Below are 18,942 nucleotides of genomic sequence, written 5' to 3'. Positions count from 1 at the left end.
CATGGCTGCCCTAATGCTTCCCACATGTCAAACGGGGCACGGATATGGAGAGTTAGTGATCTGATTATCATCCCACACTCAGGACGTTCCTCAACTTAAAACCCAAAGGTGCAATGTGGGGACAGGAGTGAGAGTGCCACTTCAGCTGCCCTCCCACCCCAGGGTGCTCACCTTCCTATTCATCTGGATGTCATTCCCCTTTCCCCTCCAGCTCAGTTACTGTCTCACTTCCTTCTGTGATCTTCTCCAGGTCCTCTTACAACTCCCTTTGACAGCTGACACTGACTACCACCCCCCCCACCTCCAACCGTTGTGTCCAAAGGCATTGCCTATCAGAAGGAAATGTTGACAATGAAGATTCCCATTGATCTGCCACACTGCAGAAGCCTGTGAGCTCAGACCTGGTTGAAACATTCAGCTGGTGACCCTGCCTTTTCCTCACTACAATACCTGCTTGGTCACCAGTCTGTGACATATTCCTGATTCCCAGCAGCTGGGGAATGAACACTCCCAAGCATTATCAACCATCAAACTCTGAACACACAAGATACAAACATCACTTTGTGCTTCTCCGTTCATTTGGGGATGGCTCATTGGAGAGTTGAATGGACCTGACTCCCCCACTTCACAATGAATTGAAGCTCATCTACTGCTGATTCCAAGAGCCACAAGCTGCTGAGTGAACGAATTAAACCTTTCTCATGAAATCATTATTGAAGAAAGTGGAAAAATCAACCATAAACCATTGTTTATTAATTGCAAAACACCATTATCGGCATTTATGGTTAAACATTGATGAATAACAGTGTAAATAACAATGTAAATAAATCCGATTGTAAAATTTATACATCACACAGGAGTTCACAGCGGGTACTTCAAATTCAAAACACAGCTGTTCAGCTTAAAATAGAATGCATGTTAAATATTAACAAACAAATAGCAAGTATTTTTCATCAGCATAACGATAGACAGTTGCAAACTTTACACAGATATGTACATGACCACTAGAATTTGTTGACAAAAAGTGCAAAATCATTCAGTTGCCTACAATATAAAAACTGTCTCTGAGTTACCTCAGGACATTGTTTCATTTCAGGTAAATGACTGAACCACTGAAGACAGTGAAGTTGAGAAAGTGTGAGGGAGAAACCATCTGTGAAGATTCCTCTGACAGTGAAGCTGCTCACGTTTCTGAGATGGGATTGGATCATGACTTGAGAAGGTCTCACTTGAAGAATCAGGTTCCCCCCATTCCTGCAAATCCGGGATTCACTGTTCAGTCAGTGGAAATACATTCCCTAGAAAAAAAAATCGATCTCATTCCTGAAAGGACTGGGTGCGAACAATGAGCCAAAAATCTGTTTGCCTGCTGTGATATGGAAGGATGTTCAATGGTGTCCATGTTCACACTGGAACAGGAGATTTCCTTCATTCCTCAATGAGGCTCCGGGAATGTCCTGCAGTGGAACCCAGAAAGCCCACAAAGTAAGGAATGGACAGACACAATGCAGTCACTTCAGGGTGGGCAAGGGAGTAAAATTAGTCTGACAGGTTTTAACACTGTCTGGGACAGTGAGGGTGAGAGGGTGGAATTAGTCAAGAGGTGAGGGGAAAGTTACAAATATATCTCTGATAAAAGTTAAAATGACACTTACTGAATCATGAAGGAGCTGGAATGGAGACATCAGAAGCTGAGAAAACATAAACAGAATAAGAGAAATATAATAACATACAAAATCAGTCTGAAATATTCTCCATCACTCACGCGATCCAGGATTCAATCACACTCAGCATATAACTAACCAGACTCACATAGCACAGCACAGAGGCAATTGAAGTTGAGAGTTTGTAGGGTGAAAGAGCTGACGGAGGACCAGATGATGAGAGAGTTTTGGGTGAGGAACTGAATGGTGAATGAGTAGTGATGAGAGATTAAAGGGCAAGGGACTGAAGGGAGAATGATTGAGGTGTGTCGCGAGGAGTGAGAGGAGGATAAGTGACTGGGAATTGAGGGACTGGAGAGTGAGGAATGTGGCATGTCTGGCATCCTGAGTAACACCGAGGTGAATGCAATTCTACAACTTCCAATGCATTCTGTACCATCCCCAACACGCTTTCCGCTCAGTAACTTACTGCGAGCTGTTATGTAGGTCCCAGTTGGTGAATCTGCAGAAACAAAATAGATGCCCATGAGAATGGGGAATAATCCATTCTCAGAGAGTGAGAACATAACAAGTATAGGGGAACAGAGACTGTGACAGAAATCCTCATTCTCACACTCTCATCTATCCTTAAACATCAGGGAGAATCTGGAGATCTCTTCCATTCTATCAATCTTCAGTCAGTGAGGATGTGAATGTGTGGCATGGTTTTAATGATCAATATTCAACCTGGTCTCAGCCTATCATACAAAGGAAGATCAGAGAGGGAACAAGAATGTGTTTATACATGTGTAACTGAGTTTGGGAATTCAGTCAGTTCCACTCAACACAGTGTCCTGTACTTCCACTACTCACCCTACATTTACCCTGTCCCCTTAGTTCTACATTACCCTCTCCCTGTTTCTTACCTTTCCAGGGCTTTTTCCAGATGATTATTCCGACTATTGACGACACTGCAGTAACTAATCCAATCAGAATGGCAAGATGGAAACGTTCCACACTATTTTCAAAGATTTCTAAAAGACATTAGAATAATATTAGAATTGTATTGGTTCCCAGATTCATTCTCAGTTCTGTCTTGATTCCCGTTCATTGGGAATTGATGGGATTAGTTTAAACGCTGGGTTTACCCTCACCTGATTTCACTCTCCAGTGAAGTCACCAAAGATCTGATTGATGAGAGTGTAAAAAGATCTGGTGATATACTCCGGTATAAGAGAGAACAATCTTCAAGTAACAATGAGGTCTTTTAAGAGTGATATTAGAAAGCACTTTTTCTGAAAAATGGGAGTCGAAGTCTGGAATTGTCTCACCAAAATGTTGTGAGTGTGCCAATGCTGCAGCTTTAGAGGTGTGTTTTCTTTTGGTTTCTTGGAAGACAGATGCTGAGCAGACTAGGAGAAAAATAAGTAACTTGTGAAGCCTTGAGTGGTTTCTTTTTAGAAACTGGAACAATAGAAGCAGCCTGAATTGGTGTAGCCAAGCTCCCACTCACAGAGGCAAGCAATTCTTGGTTGTAATATTCAGCAGCACTTGATGATGGCGGTCGTGAAGAAATGGCAGGCATTCTTCCTTCCCTTAATTACAGTCAAAAGCTGGGTGTTCTCTTCCTGGGCTGCTGGATTGCATGTGAGACAAATCTATTTTCAAATTTGCCTTTTACCAAGCATTTGCTTATGGGATGCTACTATATTGGAACAGTTAATGAGCAATAGTTACTGTATCTATTATTCTGTTAACTATTCCAATAGAGTTACACTATTCCAAGTTTTTTCTTTCTTTTGTTTCATTTTAGCAATTGTATTTGAATAAATTATGTTTTGCTAAACGGGTACTTTGACCCTTAAAACTGCATCTGGAACAAAAGGGAAAAGTTAGGGTCTAGGCTACCCTCTTAACATATTTATTGTTCATATAAACAACTGAATGCTTCCAGCCTGACATCAGGAGGGTTTTGTTGGGGAAGGGTAGGAAGAAACCTGGAACAATGTTGAGTGAAGGAAGTGAGGGACAAATCAGACAGGACCTAACTGAATGCTGGAACAGACTCAAGGGGCTAAACGTAAACCCATGTTCTTATACGAACACACATTTTATCTAGATTCTTACGCCACTGATAGAGTTTGGCCTCTGCCAGGCTGCTGTGTTCAATTTGACAGGAATATTGATCTTCATCCCCAGCACTGATTTCAATCTCCTTCCGGATCTGATGAGTCCCGTCATGGTTCGGTCGAATCCCCGAGGATTGTGTCTCAGACAGGACCTCTCCATTCCTCAGCCAGGTCACCTCGATGTCTGCAGGATAAAATCCAGTGACCAGGCAGGAGAGAGTGAGCGGCTTGTCTTGGCGATTGGGCTCACTCCTGAAGATGAACACTTCAGGCTGAACTGTGATGGAAAAAGATGAAAATGAACAGACCCCAAATGTGAGATGGTTTCATCGATCAGTGAATCAAGGCATAGGATCAAAATTGAAATACATACCTTTCCTTTTGAAATATTCCTTTCCAGCTTCAAGATATTGCTTCAAACGTTGGATATATACACCTAACAAATATCTTTCCCAGTAGTTGTTCCAGGATTCATCAGAATCCCATTTCTCCTTCAGCTTCACTGCAAAGTGATTGGTTGCAACCCATCTCATTCTGTCTGGCTCTAAACTAATGAAATCTTTTCCGTCAAATCCAAATCTCATCGATCTTTTCATGGAGCCGTCATCACTGACCTCAACAGAACGTATCCATTGGAGCGTGTGAATTCCTGTCAGTGACCAAACAGGCATCAATCAGCAATAATTAATAGATAGTCACACACAGAGAGGAAAGGGGATCTAGAATTAGATAGAAATAAAGGGAGCAAGAGATGGTGGGGATTTCTTGCAACTCACCACAATCACAGAATGCTCACAATGTGGAAGGAGGCCATTTGGCCCATCAAGTCCACAGTGACCCTCCAAAGAGCATTCCACCCAGTACTGTATCCCATAACCCCACATTTACCATTGGTAATCCACCTGGTCTACTCATCCCTGGATAAAATGGAGCAATTTATATGGCTAATACACTTAACCTGCACATCTTTGGGCTGTGGGAGGAAACAGGAGAAACCAGAGGAAACTCACGCAGACGTGGGGAGAATGTGCAAACTCCACACAGACAGTCACCCGAGGGTGGAATAAATCCCAGGCCCCTGGCACTGTGAGGCCTCAGTGCTAACCATTGAGCCACTGTGCCACCCTTGGCTTCAATGTGGAACTGTATGTTGCAAAAGAGGCAAGGTAAGTTGGTCAGCCAGGAGCTATCAGGGAAATGGGAGAGATCGACCATAAAATGAAAATGGAAAGGTACGGACAATTGAAGCTGATGTGCTTAACAGGAACAGCTACAGAGAACAGGAGATAATTAGTTGGGGATGTGGCAGTTTGATTTTCAGACAGTGCTTGGATTTCATTGTAAGGAGCACAGCCCGGTTTGCATTCCATCTTGTACCAAATCTCCACTGCACAAAAAAAAAGGAGAAATGTGTGCCAGCTCTCCTACAGTGGGTGCAGTGTGTTTGCTCTGTTTGGTCTGTGGGGGCAGGATGCACTTGTGGCTACTTCAGGAGGCAACTGCATTAATCAGGTACTGAAGGGTCAATGAGTTACTGTCAAATTACTTCATATCGACTGCTAAACCCTAGTACAACATATGTTACAAAAAATAGCCTCAAGCAGGAGACCTGATTGGCATGGATGAGTTGGGCTGAAGGGTCTGTTTCCATGCTGTATAACTGTACAACTCTATGACTCTATATGCAATCATGTCCATTCTATTGAACAGGATAGTTTCATTTTTGTCATTGCTGGGAAGCAGAATCATCAGCAAATGTAACAGTGTTGCCTGTAGTCATCAATTGTCAAACACATTATAAAGTTCTTAGCACAGCATAAGGCCTAAAGTGATGTGTAAGTACGTGACAACATGTGCACTGACATTGCATGCTATACTTCGTGGTGACAAAGGGAATGAGAGCTGTGTTGCAGCATGGAGGATGTGTTCATATCATGGTTATAATATCCCAATGTTCATGAGTGACACAACTTGTGTTGCATGCATCACCATGTAAGATGTCAGAGGTGCATGCTGAGGCATTGCACAGCCTTCTTCTTGGAGGACCACATGTCCACTGTACTGCAGCTCCCTGTGTTAAAGCCTCATTGTTGTTTGGTGCAATTGTTCGGGCATCACAGGACTGAGACACCGTGCTATTCCGAATAATTCCCACATGGAATCATCACAAATTTCCAGAAAGGGTACAGCAATGGGAGGTGCTAGTGTTCTTTTTTGCTCTTGTACAAAGACAGAGCAGAAAAATTCAGGTTATAGAAAGATATGAGCAAGCTTAGAGTCAAGAATAATATCCAATGGCAATCAAGAATGGCTAAACAGGTTTGACCTGTATTCGTTAGAGTTTAGTAGAATGAAACATTTAAGATTTTGAGACTGGGTAGATGTTCAGAAGATATTTGTACTGATGGGGGATTCTTGAATGGAGGGATACAGTTAATGAAAATAAGGATGCTCATTTATAACTGAGATGGAAAGGAATTTCTTCTCCCAGAGGATGGGGAATGTCTGGAATTCCCTATCCCAGAGATTTATGGAGGCTAGATCACTGAAAGCATTTAAAAATAGGAGGGAGATAGGCTTTTGAAATAGTGGAGAGTTGAGGGTGATGAGGAGTTGAGACCTGGGACCAATCAGCTCTAATCTTCTAAGTGATGGGTCAGTCTGAAGGGGATAAATGGCCTACTGCTGCTCCTTATCCTCATGTCTTTATGAAGTGAGGTCAAACTCCCTGTTCCCCTTCTGGTCTTGTCACTGATACAGAGCACCATTGGCCACAGTGATGGAGTCCACATCTGTGTATATTATCGGCTGGCACTGAGGGTTCCGCTGGCCCGCAGTCTCCAACAGCAGCTGCTAAACTCTCCATGGAAACAATCAGACACACGGCATGCAGAGCCAGCTGGGGAAAATTATCATGATGGACTCTTCTAACCTTCAACGCAATGTCACTTAACAAACCCACCTGCTGCTCCTCTGGGTGCGCAGTTTGGTGAAATTATGAATGGCTAACACAATGAGATTATCTTCTGCCTGGGGCTGAGCAGGCGCCCAGTCTCTGGCCATCCTCCAAATGCCAGCGACCTGGGCTATTCCTTCCACAACCAACTGCAGTGATGTGCTCATCAGAATGTGCGGCTGTGTTAAATTTAGAAAGAGATCCCACTGCGGAGAATGTCACTCAACTGTGGGCAGTGGGTTCAGGTGTAAGATTGCCGATGTGCCCTCTGGGGGTGTAGTGATGCCCTCCCCAGCAGTGGGGCTGCAGCAGATGCACTGTGGGGGTTTGCCTCTTTGGGGTGGCAGCTGTGTGGGTGCTGCCTGCAAAAGAGGAGAGGGCATTTGTTGTTCAATAGGTTTATACATATTAAGATGTTGGCAGTGGTGGTAATGGGCGAACCATGCAGTCCCAGCTCAATATTGCTCACTGGGACACAGAGACTTGCAGCTTTTAGTGTTTCCATATGAATGGTCACACTCCTCTCCAGTTAGTTCAAGGGTCTTCGTCTCCTTGGGACTAAGGAATCAAACATTGGTGATCAGTTCCTCCCGTCTTGGTCCTCCCAGCCTGAAGATTTGAGAAATTCTCTTGTAATGTGACAAAGTGGGGGAAACCAAACTTAATATTTCCAATCTGATATGACTCTTCGTTGGAACTCAGCGCTCAGAACTGATTTATAGAGAAGAGACACACGGAACTTGAAATGTTAACTCTGTGTTTCTCTCTCCGCCGATGTTGCCAGATGTGTAGAGTTTCTCCAGCACTTTCTGTTTTTATTAGAGATCTTCAGCATCTGTGATATGTTGCTTCAGTTTGAGGCAATGGGAAGGATAGAGTCAGATGACAGTGGATGGAGGAGCAGTTCATGATAATGCAAGGGCAGGAAAGGTGGTCCTCAGTGAGTGAGTAAGAAACACAGAGGGAAGGCAGGGTTAGTCATTTGGGAGGAAGAAGTGGGTCAGGGGCATTGAGTTGTGATGCTCTGAATAATGGTGAGAGTTGTAAGGTTACTGTGCAGTGGAAGAGTGAGAGTGAGTGTGAGGAAGCAGAGAGAAGGTGGTGGCATTTACACTTGCAGATGAAGAACATCATTAACTTCTTCTAGCAGTGCTGTGCCTTTATACGATTGCTAAATTCTTTCAGTGAGCTAGCCTCCAAAAATCTTTGGGGTAGGGAATTCCAGACATTCACCTTGGTCTGGTGGTATGCCCTCCTTTGCCAGTCAGCAGGATACAACACTGTCCTCCTCTCCATTACCTGGTCCTCCAGCACCTCCAGGTCTCTGTCGATGAAGCTTCACCTTGCTGGGCCACCTTCTCACTGGAGCAGCAGCGTGAGAGGACAGTCTCAGGCTTATAGCATTTGAAGTGGTGTGGGACTGGGTGTTAAATATGACTCTAACTTCTGAGCAACTCAAGGCTCCTCTGCAGTGGTAATTACCTCTGGTATTGCCCAAACTATATCAAACTGTTTATTCATGAATAGCAGAGCGTAGAATTGTGTGACATAAGTTGCAAGCCCATGATGGGAAATTCATCAGGAAACTCCCTGAAATCTGTATTTAGCTTGAAAATGGGAAGCTTCAGCCCCATGATCTTTTCTTAATTATCTCCACTTCCTTACCGTGGACATATTTACTCTCCTTTCATATTGTCCGCTCTGTAACTGGAGAAGATTGATCTCTCCCCTTTATATATGAATAGATACTGAGACCCAGTGAGATGACAGAATTCCCCAACAAGATGCTCATTTACAAAGGATCACAACCATTTTATGGATTCTTACTCACACAATGATAAATCTGACCCCAGGGTAGCTGGTGGTAATGTGGTGATTGCACTGGACTTGTAATCCTGAGGCTTGGGATAGTGTTCAGGGGACATAGGTTCAACATAAAGACAGCAACTGGTGAAATTTAAACGCCATTACTAAATCTGAAGCGACTCTTGAAAGGGTGACCATAGCAACTGTCATGAATTGTAAAAACCTATCTTTTAGGGAAGGAAATGCTCATCCTTACCCAGAGTAGCCAAAATATGATTCCTGATCCACATTACTAATGGTCCAGGAAACCATCCCATTGGAATAGTCAGGGATGGACAACAAATGGTACCTTATACGCGGTCATGTAATAATGTCGACAGAGATACAAATCTCCTGATCTTCACTTCTAGTGATCGTACCTCTAAGTTTTAACATAGTTATGGATAAAGATAAGGCTAGTCCTCAGGTGAAGGTGCTAGACTGGGAGAAAATGAATTATAACAGTATTTAGCAGGCATTGGAGACATTAGATTGTGAGTGACGGTTCGAAGGTAAAACTCACACCAGACATGTGTGGGAAGACTTTTTATAGTCAGTTAATCAGAATTCAGGAACAGCCTGGTCCTGTGAGGATAAAAGACAAGGAAAGATGGCAAGATTTGAGAACCTTGGATGATAAGAGATATTGAAAGTTTAGCCGAAAAGAGAAAGAAAGCATATGTAAGATTTAAGAAACTGAAATCAGAATAAAGGAAGCAGGAAAGTATTTAAACAAGGGATTAGGAGGGCTGAATGGGGCCATGAAAATACCTTGGAAAGCAGGATTAAGCACAATTCCAAGGCATTTTATATATATATTAGCCAGGGGAAAAGTAGATCCACTCATGGACTAAGGAGGGAATTTATGCATGGAGCCTGATAAAGTGGGTGAGATCCTTAATGAATACTTTGTATCAGTATTCTCCAATGAGAAGGACATGGATGATGGTAAGATTAGAAAGGGGAATGTTGATATTCTCGGGCATGTTGATATTAAGGAGGAGGAGGTGCTGGGTCTTGAAAGACTTTAAGGTAGTTCTGCTCCCGCACTCCAGGAAGGATGTGGAGATTTTGGAGAGGTTCAAAACAGGTTTACCAGGATGCTGCCTGGATGAGAGCAGATGGGCTGAAAGGCCATTTTTCCATGCTGTAGATCTCTACACCTATTCAAAAGCTGTAAGGAGAGGTTGACAATCCTGGTCTGTTTTCAGGAAGGTGTTCGTTGTTGAGAGACATTTATAGGGTGAATAGTTGGAGTCTTTTTCCCCAATGTGGAAATGTCAAATACTTGGGGCCTCAAGTTTAAGGTGAGAGGGAAAATTTAACCAAGATGTGTGACAGAAGTTTTTTTTTAATACAATGTGTGGTAGGTCACTGAAGCATGTTGCCGGAGGAGGTGGCTGAACCAGATGTAATAGCAATGTTTCAGAGGCATTTAGACAGACAGATGAACAGGCAGGGAATAAGGGATACAGACCACCTGCAGGCAGTTACGGTTAGTTTTAAAACAGTACCGTGGCTGGTGCAGAGACGGTGGGCCAAAGGGCCTATTTCTGTGCTGTGCTGTTTTACGTTCTATGACACAACTAAATCGATATCTTGATCAGAATAGAGAGAAGCTACAGAGTAATGCTCCCAGTGACCGTGACTCAGAGAGTGTGTAACACACCATACAGTCCAGGGTCACAGTCTGCTGTCAAAATATGACGGGGTACCTTTCTGGCACTCAGTAAACAGGGCAGTCAGTGAGAGACACTGCATCTCTCATCTTACCAGAAGTCTGGTTCATGTTCTTCATGATTAAATTCAGATTCTCTATTGCCGTGTCTGTTCGTGAATTCCCGATATCTGTGAGCATTTTCCAGAAGTCCTCACTGAATGAATCTGCCATGAATTGTTGTCTGGGCATCATCTGACGGATATTGCTGTCATAATAATCAACTTCAACTCCATTGATCATTGCAACACCGCTGAAAGCAGGAAATTTTTCAATGCCAGAGACTGCCGTGTATACCATAGTGAGCACATTAGTGTCTGTAAAATAATCAGTGAAAGGCTCAGGTTAATAACTATTAACACACACCACCATCTGATCAAAGTGAGGCCTATCCACACATTGACAATCTTCAATAATCGGCCACTTTATCGCACTGTCAGAATCCTGGCTAACAGTATAAACAGGGAGATAGACGATCTGGAGCAGGGTTACACCTCTGAGCTTCAAAATCATCCCTTTATACAAGGTAGGAGGACGTGGATGAGATAAGCTGACCTATTCCACCATGACAGCCTGGGCTGGATTAAAAATGGATTACTTTCCTCCTGCCCAGAATGTTTAGAAGACTTCAATGAGGGATGATGACTCTGTTTTGTGCCCCCCCCCCATTAAAATTAATATAAAAATTAAAATCATCCAAAAATTAACTTTGTTTCGTGGGATGTGGATATCACTGATTAGGAAAGCAATCATCGCCAATTCCTTTCAACAATCAACATCCTGGGTGCCCTTGTGCATGAATCACAGAAATTTGGTTTGCAGTATAACAGGTAATTAAGAAGTCAAGTGGAATTTTGTTCTTCATTGCCAAACAGATTGAGTTTAAAAGCAGAGAGGTTATGTTGCAGCTGTACAAGGTGCTGGTGAGGCGATACCTGGAGTACTGTGTTCAATTTTGGACTCCTTACTTGAGGAAGGATGCATTGGCACTGGGCGGAGTGCAGAGGAGATTCACTGGGTTGATTGCAGAGTTGAGAGGGTTGGTTTATAAAGAGAGACTGAGTAGACTGGGATTATATTAATTGGAATTTAGAAGAATGAGAGGGTATCTTATAGAAACACATAAAATTATGAAAGGAATAAACGAGACAGAAGCAGGGAGGTTGTTTCCAATGGCGGGTGAAACTAGAACAGGAGGGCAGACACAGCCTCAAAATTGGCAGGAGCAGATGTAGGACTGAATGGAGGAGGAACTTCTTCACCTAAAGGGTTGTGAATCTGTGGAATTCTCTGCCCAGTGAAGCAATTGAGGCTTCTTCAGCGAATGTTTTTAAAGCTAAGATATATAATCTTTTGAACTCTAATGGAATTAGGGGTGATGGTGAGAAATCAATAAGTGGAATGGAGGCTACAAAATGCTCAACTATTATCTTAAGGAAGGGCAGAGCAAGCTCAAAGGGCCAGCTGGCCTAGTCCTGCTCCTGGTTATAATGTTCTTATTTTACCAAAGAACAGAAACTGAACTCAACTGGCCACATTAATATAGTGGTTTCAAGACAAGGTCAGAGGCTAGGAATACCACAATAAATAGGTTCCCTTTTGACTCCCCAAAGCCTGTCCACAATCTACAAGCAACACATCAGGAGCATGACTGAAATCATACCACTTGCTTGGGTGAGTGCAGCTGCAACGATGGAGAAGATTGACACCAGTCAGGACAAAGCAGCCTACTTGATTCGTATCACATCCACAACGTTCAACATTCACTCAGTCTACCACCAGCAGTGTGTACCATTTATAAGATGCGCTGCATAAATTCATCAAGGATCCCTCGGAAAGCACCTTTCAAGCCTGTGGCCTCTGCCACTTGGAAGGGCAAGGGCAGCAGATACATGGGACCACCGCCACAGGCATGATCCTCCAACAGCTAATTAAAAACCAAAAGAACTGCGAATGCTGGAAATCCAGAACAAAAACAAAGTTGCTGGAAAAGCTCAGCAGGTCCGGCAGCATCTGTGCTGTTCTGAGGAAGGGTCACCGGACGCGAAACTTCAACTCTGTTTTCTCCTTCACAGATGCTGCTGGGCCTGCTGAGCTTTTCCAGCAACTTTTTGTTCCTCCAATTGCCACTCACCATCCTCACATGGAAATATATTGTCGTTCCTTCACTGCTGTTGGGTCAAAATCCTGAACTCCCTCCCTCACAGCACTGTCGGCCTACCTGCCCCAAGGCAATCGAGGATTAATTGCTGGCCGAGCAGTCGGATAAATGTGCAATGACACAACAGTTAAAAGAAAATCCCATCAGTGTCTTCAGTGTGTAAAATATAAGGCTGGCTGGATAGCATCCCTCATTTCAAACTGGCACCAAGAGATTCACATTCACCCCAGAGAGAAAGTGAGAACGGAATGCTGAATTCTGCACTCACCGGGAGAGACCCAGGAAAAACACAGGGAAATGGAAAAAAGGATCAGCAACATTCTGGGAATCCACTTTCCCAATTCTGATCAGACACGGGGAACTTAAATATCCTGACCGGGAACAAAAAAAAATCGCTTTCTATAAACTGGAAAATAACAAAAAACAAGTCGCTCGACGCAGCGTTTTATGTTTTATGTTCAATTTCACCCATTTCCGGATTGCAAAACAAAAGCACCAGTTAGACGCAGAAAAGTATCCAATTACAGAAATAAACAGCTCCTCATCACCAGTTACCAGGACGAAGTATCTCAGAGACGTTATAACTCAGACTGCGAAACAAAAACAGATGGACCCTGATGAAGGGTGTAGGCCCGAAACGTCAGCTTTTGTGCTCCTGAGATGCTGCTTGGCCTGCTGTGTTCATCCAGCCTCACATTTTATTATCTTGGAATCTCCAGCATCTGCAGTTCCCATTATCTCTGGACGTAGTTTTTTTTCTCTTAAGAAGGAGCCCGACCCGAAAAGATCAACTTTCATGCTGTTCTAATGTTGCCTCACCTGCTGTGTTTCTCCAGCCCCACGCAATGTTATCCCTGACTCCAGCCTCTACAGCTCTTACTATCTGTCACATCTCTATTGCCCCCTGAAGGCAGTGATAAATGCCTCAGAGGTAGTAGGAACTGCCGATGTTGGAGAATCAGAGATAGCGAGGTTTAGAGCCGGGTGAACACGGCAGGCCAAGCAGCATCAGGAAGGCAGACGTTTCGGACCCTTCTTCAGATAAACGCTTCAAGTCTCTTCAGGGGAACTTTTACAAAATAAAGTATCAAGCCACATTTTCTCGTTTTGAACGGTTCCTTTTGTCCATAAGAATCATATATGTTTCAATGAGATCACCTCTCATTCTTCTAAACTCCAATTAGTCGATTCCAAATTTGTTTAGCTTTTGCTTGTAAAACACTGAGGTGCTTTGATGTTGCCTTCTGTAGGATTATTTTTAACCAATATAGGCTCCCCGCCCCACCTTTCAGCGACTGCTATCAGGCAGATTTTAAAGATTGATAAACGGCCGTTTGGTCAGGATATGACCTCGGGGCGGAAACTCCTGGAGCGGAACAAACAAAAAGCGGAAATTGCTGGAGAAACTCAGCAGGTCTGGCAGAATCTCTGGAGAGAAAACAGAGTTAACATCCCGAACCCAGTGATAACAAGGTGTAGTTCTGGATGAGCACAGCAGGCCAAGCAGCATCAGAGGAGCAGGAAAGCTGACGTTTCGGGCTTAGACCCTTCTTCAGAAATGGCGGGGGGAACGGGGAAAGGGGATTCTGAAGAAGGGTCTAGGGTCAAAACATCAGCCTTCCTGCTCCTCTGATGCTGCTTGGCCTGCTGTGTTCGTCCAGCTCTACACCTTGTTATCTCAGATTCTCCAGCATCTGCAGCTCCGACTGTCCGGAATCCAGTGACAGTTTTTCAAAACTGCGCTAGTGACATGGAGCTTATTGAAGAGAGATGGAAAGTTGTGAGGAGGGAGAGAGTTAGAGCCCAGCTGACTGAAGGTACAGCCCACAGTGTGGGTTGATTTTAATGTGGAATGATCGAGATGTCGGAATGAGATGTGGTTTGATGAGGACCGTGGGGCCCAGAGGAGATCACAGAAACTGAGAAGCAATGGGCATGAAAGGATTTGAACCCAGGAGGAGAAGTTTACAGTCCAGATGTTGTTTATTGGGAACCAATGGAAATCAGTGATTAATGAGATGGGTGAGGAGCCGAACTTAGCGATCTTTGTCAAATTCAGAAAATCCAGTAAGTAGGGGTTAATAGAGTGGGAGATGCACTGAGGGTCCATTGTGGGGGTTAATGTAGTGGCTCATGTACAGAGAGCCCAGTCTGGGGCTTAATGGAGTGGGTTAGACCCTAAGAAATAGGAAGAAGAGAAGGCCATTCAGCCCCTCGAACCTGATCCTCCATTCAATTGAATCATGGCTGATCTGACATTCCTCACATCCACTTTCTTGCCTTTCTACACAACCCTCAATCGTTCTTGATCCAGAAAGTATCTGTCTCAGACTTAAATATACACAAGGCTTCTACCCCACAGCTCTCTGTAGCCAGGTGTTCCAAAGACTCACAACTCTCTGAGAGCAGAAATTCCTCCTTAGTCTTAAATTGGAACCCCTTTTGTCCTTCTGGTCCTAAACTCTCCCATGACAGGAAACATCCACTCATCCCGAAACATCCTGAAAGCATTTACACTGTCAAGCTCCATAAGAATCATATATGTTTCAATGAGATCACCTCTCATTCTTCTAAACTCCAATTAGTCGATTCCAAATTTGTTTAGCTTTTGCTTGTAAGACAATCCCTCCATACTAGGAATCATCTTAGCGAACCTTCTGTGAGCTGCCTTTAATGATATATCGTTCCTTAAATAAGTGGACTAAAAGTACTCACAATACTCCAGATGTGGTCTCACCATCACTTTGTACATTTGCTATAAGACTTGCTACTCATATAATACAACCCCCTTGAAATAAGGGCCAACATTCCATTTCCCTTCCTGATTACCTACTGTACCTGTACGCTCGCTTTCAGTACTTCATGCGTGTTTCCCCAAGTCCCTTTGTCTTGCAGCTTTCTGCAGTGTTTCTCCAACTAAATAGTCCTGTTTTTTGTTCTTCCTCCCAAAATGAATAAGCTCACATTTTCCCACATTGAACTCCATTTGGCAACTTTTTGCCTGCTTGCTTAACCTTTTGATGTCTTTCCATTAGCAGTTTCTATCCCATTCACAGCTTGCCTTCTCATCTAATGTTATGAGGTATCGGTGTTGGGGGTCATGCACAGAGATCCTAGCATGGGGGTTCATGGAGTGGATTATGCACAGAGTGTTCAGTCTGGAGTTTAATGACATGGATGAGAAACAACCTTCTTCCATGTTACCTGATTGTAGCTCACTGGTTCATTCATCAAGAGGATCTGTCCATGCAGTCCCTGCTGCTGAGCAACATCATGTTGAAAGTAGCATCAAGCATTAACCTTATTAAAGGGGAGGTTTAAACAGTTGTCAGTTTAAAGAGTTACTGAAAGACTTGGAATCATAGTTCAGTGATTTAATTTACTTTTATGAAGAGAGATGACTCACCAGGGGTAGGGGCTGGGCTGATGTGGTTTCACAAACAGAGAAGCAAAGCGAACATTTTCATGGAGATAATGGGAAAAGCTGTTTCCGAGCTGAGTGAGAACAAGTGGCTGTGACACTGGGCAGTAAGTGCCTGGTCTCATTGTCAAATTATAAGCTCCTAATCATCCTAGTGTTTCTCTTCTTTCAATGGGAAATCTGTGTAGAGGGTGTAAGTGTCATTCAGTATCCTGGAGCAGCCAGTTCAGTGTATGAACGCTGATGTCTATGGAATACCTGAGCAGCTGCTTTCCCTTCACAGTGCATTCTCACTGGTGCCACAACAACCAGCAGCCAGGCCCAGCTAACCCGTCTGCGTACTAAAACTAAGGATGTGTAGCTTGGTGAAAAAGGTGAACGTTCTCACAGCATCTCAGCACCACTCTGCATCATCTCCACCAGAGACCGTCCCTGTGCTGTCTGTTCCAATGACAGTGGCTGTGCCTGCACAAATGCAGAGGCCTGAGTCTCAGGTAGGTGCCTGTTCCTCAATTCCATATAGCATCTGCCTCCACCTCCTCTGAGGCATATTGTGGGGGTGGGGGGGTGCGGAGGGGCAGCTTCATAGGAACATTTTTGTAGTTCCAGTGTAGTTGCAGGGAACTGTCTCACATTTCATGTCACTTTCCTAACATCATAATTCAGCACATTGTGAGTACATGTCATGAGATAAACTAAAATAAAACATTCCTTACAAACCCATGATTGCTTCTTCACACCCTGAATCCTTACCAGACTTATTTACGTCAAAAGCTACCTTCAAGTAAATATCAAAGACTACTAAACTGTTCAGAAACAGTATCCTCACCAGCATGAGCTAGTGAGAACTGCCGATGCTGGAGTCAGAGATAACACAGTGTGGAGCTGGAGCAGGCCAGGCAGCATCGGAGGAGCAGGAAAGTTGACGTTTCGGGTCAGGACACTTCTTTCAATTTCTGAAGATGGATCTTGAGTGGGACGTCAACCTTCCTGCTCCACTGATGTTGCCTGGTCTGCTGTGCTCTTCCAGCTCCACACTGTGTTATCCTCACTGCCATAGTTTCTCCTCAACCCGCATGAAACAGTGAAAAGGTTATAATATTAATCAGCTCCTTAGCAACCATCTCTCAGGACTTGAATAGATTGCAGAACATCAAACACATTTCCTTCATTAGTACCCTAAAACATGTTGTTAAATACATATTGAATAGGACCTCTGTTTCCTTAAGACAGTTACTACCAAAACAATGCTTCAGTGAAATTTCATGAATGAATGAAGCTCACACCAACAAATAGTAAACAAAATCTCACAGCCCAGGTGTGGTAATCAGTTTAATATCCTTCATACTTTTATTTAATGCATGTATAATTTCTAACTTATTTGGATCATATAGGTCTAGTATTTTTACTAACATTCACTAACTTAAAAGTTAAAAGGACCAACACCCCTTAATTATGCAAGCAGACCGAACAGACGCTCTGATCCAAGTAGCAGCCAGCATTTCGCAAATGTTTCAGCAATCTCCTGCTTCCCCAGTACAGATATCACACAAACTTCTGTGTACAATAAATAAAACTCTGGAACAGCATACTGATAGAATTTTAATATATGAAAGAACAGTGTATAAAGAGGCAACTGAAAGGACTGTACTTCAGGATTCCATCGCCGCCTCAAACTATGCTTCTGCATGCTCAATAAAGAGGCCAGTTTCACCACTCACTGATTTCGTTTGTTATTTTAAATACAGCCCCATAGTGCGAAGCATGTACCGCGTGTCCATACATATGTTACTAAACAACCAAGAGCTATAACCAGTAAAACTGGTGAAGGAGATAGACTTAACTGATTCATCTCATATATCTCCAATGAGCTCCGTACAACCAGCTCATTTCTAACTATGATGGTTTATTTCCCTGGTTCATTCCCGGTGAATCAAGTGAAACTGAGAGTGGAGTGGAAATGAAAAGGAAGACTACTAAATATTTCCAATTCCACGAGAGGGAAGGAAGCAGCACTGATGACGTCATTGATGTACCAGAGAAAGAGTTGTGAGTGAGTATTCGAGCAGGACTGGAACAGAGGATGTTCCCTGTGCCCCAAAAAGGGACAGGCATTACTGGGACTCATATGGGTTAAGCATGGCCACACACTTAATCTGACATCTGACAGTTTTCTTGTTTTAGAATAAATGTTGCTGAGAAAGACGAGATGTCAGAGAAACCACGAGTGTCTCCACTCGCTGCAGTGATTCACCCACAACTGGTAAAAAGACACTTCATGTATGGTTCAAGTGAATGGGTTTCATGTTGAGGGAAATTATTGAACGTGAGTTTACCTGTTTGCGTGCCTGAGAGTGAGGGACTCTGGTGTATTATTATGAGACATCGAAAGCGTAAGCTAGCGTGACAACCGTAATTGTATTGCATGTGCCATTGAAAGTGTGTGAATGTATTATATTAGTGTGAATCAATATTTTTGGAAATGTATATGACTACAAAAGCATGACACTGTACCTGCATACATGTTCAAAATTTCATGTAGAATTCGGGAGGTTATGCTTTTGTTATAAAGGGCACTGAGTAACCACATCTACTGTTCTGTGTACAGTCTTAATCTTACCATTTAATGCACAATGTAAAGGCTTTGGAAGCAGTTCAGAGAAGGTTCACGAGTCGAATACCTGGAATGGACGGGTTGACTTATGAGGAAATGATGACACAATAAGTCTACACTGTCTGTTGTTTAGACTGAAATATAAATGATCCATACACAAAAGCATCAGCATTCTGACTCTTTAAAATGGAGCCTGGGCGAGCTTTGATTGTATTTATAGGGGGAGGAGATGGAACAGGTTCTTGTCTGTTGTGTAGATTATCCTGAAGCCTGAAAGAAATGTTCTGGAGGTGAGGTGCAGTTTCACAATGAGACAAACGGAGAGCAGAACTAGTGCAAGTACAGAGCCTGCAAACCTAGGTTTGCAGTGAATAGGGTCTGTGGTTGTCCTACAGCTAAGGAACACACGCTGCATTTCATTGTCGAGTGTTTGGAGCATGGTAGTACATTTCTGAG

General features: G+C 43.4%; 1 protein-coding gene across 7 annotated transcripts; it reads right to left on the bottom strand.

The window, feature by feature from the left end:
• Window positions 1-753: 753 nt before the first annotated feature.
• Window positions 754-13,631, bottom strand: LOC125446650 (class I histocompatibility antigen, F10 alpha chain-like). 7 transcript variants are annotated; one of them, XM_059639590.1, is made up of 8 exons: window positions 13,610-13,631; window positions 10,347-10,607; window positions 4,146-4,421; window positions 3,771-4,049; window positions 2,570-2,677; window positions 2,134-2,166; window positions 1,656-1,691; window positions 754-1,457 (listed from the first exon to the last, which is right to left on the bottom strand). In XM_059639590.1, the coding sequence occupies exons 1-7, from the start codon at window positions 13,614-13,616 to the stop codon at window positions 1,660-1,662; spliced, it is 996 nt and encodes a 331-aa protein (XP_059495573.1). In that variant the 5' UTR covers window positions 13,617-13,631; the 3' UTR covers window positions 754-1,457; window positions 1,656-1,659. The 7 variants fall into 7 exon arrangements, 6 of the variants coding, with proteins under 6 accessions (XP_059495573.1, XP_048376333.2, XP_059495572.1 ...); XM_048520376.2 differs by lacking the exon at window positions 13,610-13,631 and adding an exon at window positions 13,271-13,357; XM_059639589.1 differs by lacking the exon at window positions 13,610-13,631 and adding an exon at window positions 12,720-12,925 and having other exon boundaries at window positions 754-1,298.
• Between the last annotated feature and the right edge of the window lie 5,311 nt (window positions 13,632-18,942).

Source organism: Stegostoma tigrinum, chromosome 34 (assembly GCF_030684315.1).
Source record: "Stegostoma tigrinum isolate sSteTig4 chromosome 34, sSteTig4.hap1, whole genome shotgun sequence".
In the NCBI taxonomy this organism is placed as follows: domain Eukaryota; kingdom Metazoa; phylum Chordata; class Chondrichthyes; order Orectolobiformes; family Stegostomatidae; genus Stegostoma; species Stegostoma tigrinum.
The sequence above is the reverse complement of the archived record's forward strand: the minus strand, read 5'-3'. Positions and strand labels throughout refer to the sequence as shown.

Coding starts and splice junctions, on each gene's coding strand:
- LOC125446650 (XM_059639589.1), bottom strand. CDS start 12,771: ATGTTGCTGATCCTTTTTTCCATTTCCCTGTGTTTTTCCTGGGTCTCT. Junction 10,608..12,719: donor TTTTTCCTGGGTCTCTCCCG/GTGAGTGCAGAA, acceptor ATTATTTTACAG/ACACTAATGTGCTCACTATG. Junction 2,167..2,569: donor CTGGAAAAAGCCCTGGAAAG/GTAAGAAACAGG, acceptor TTGTTTCTGCAG/ATTCACCAACTGGGACCTAC.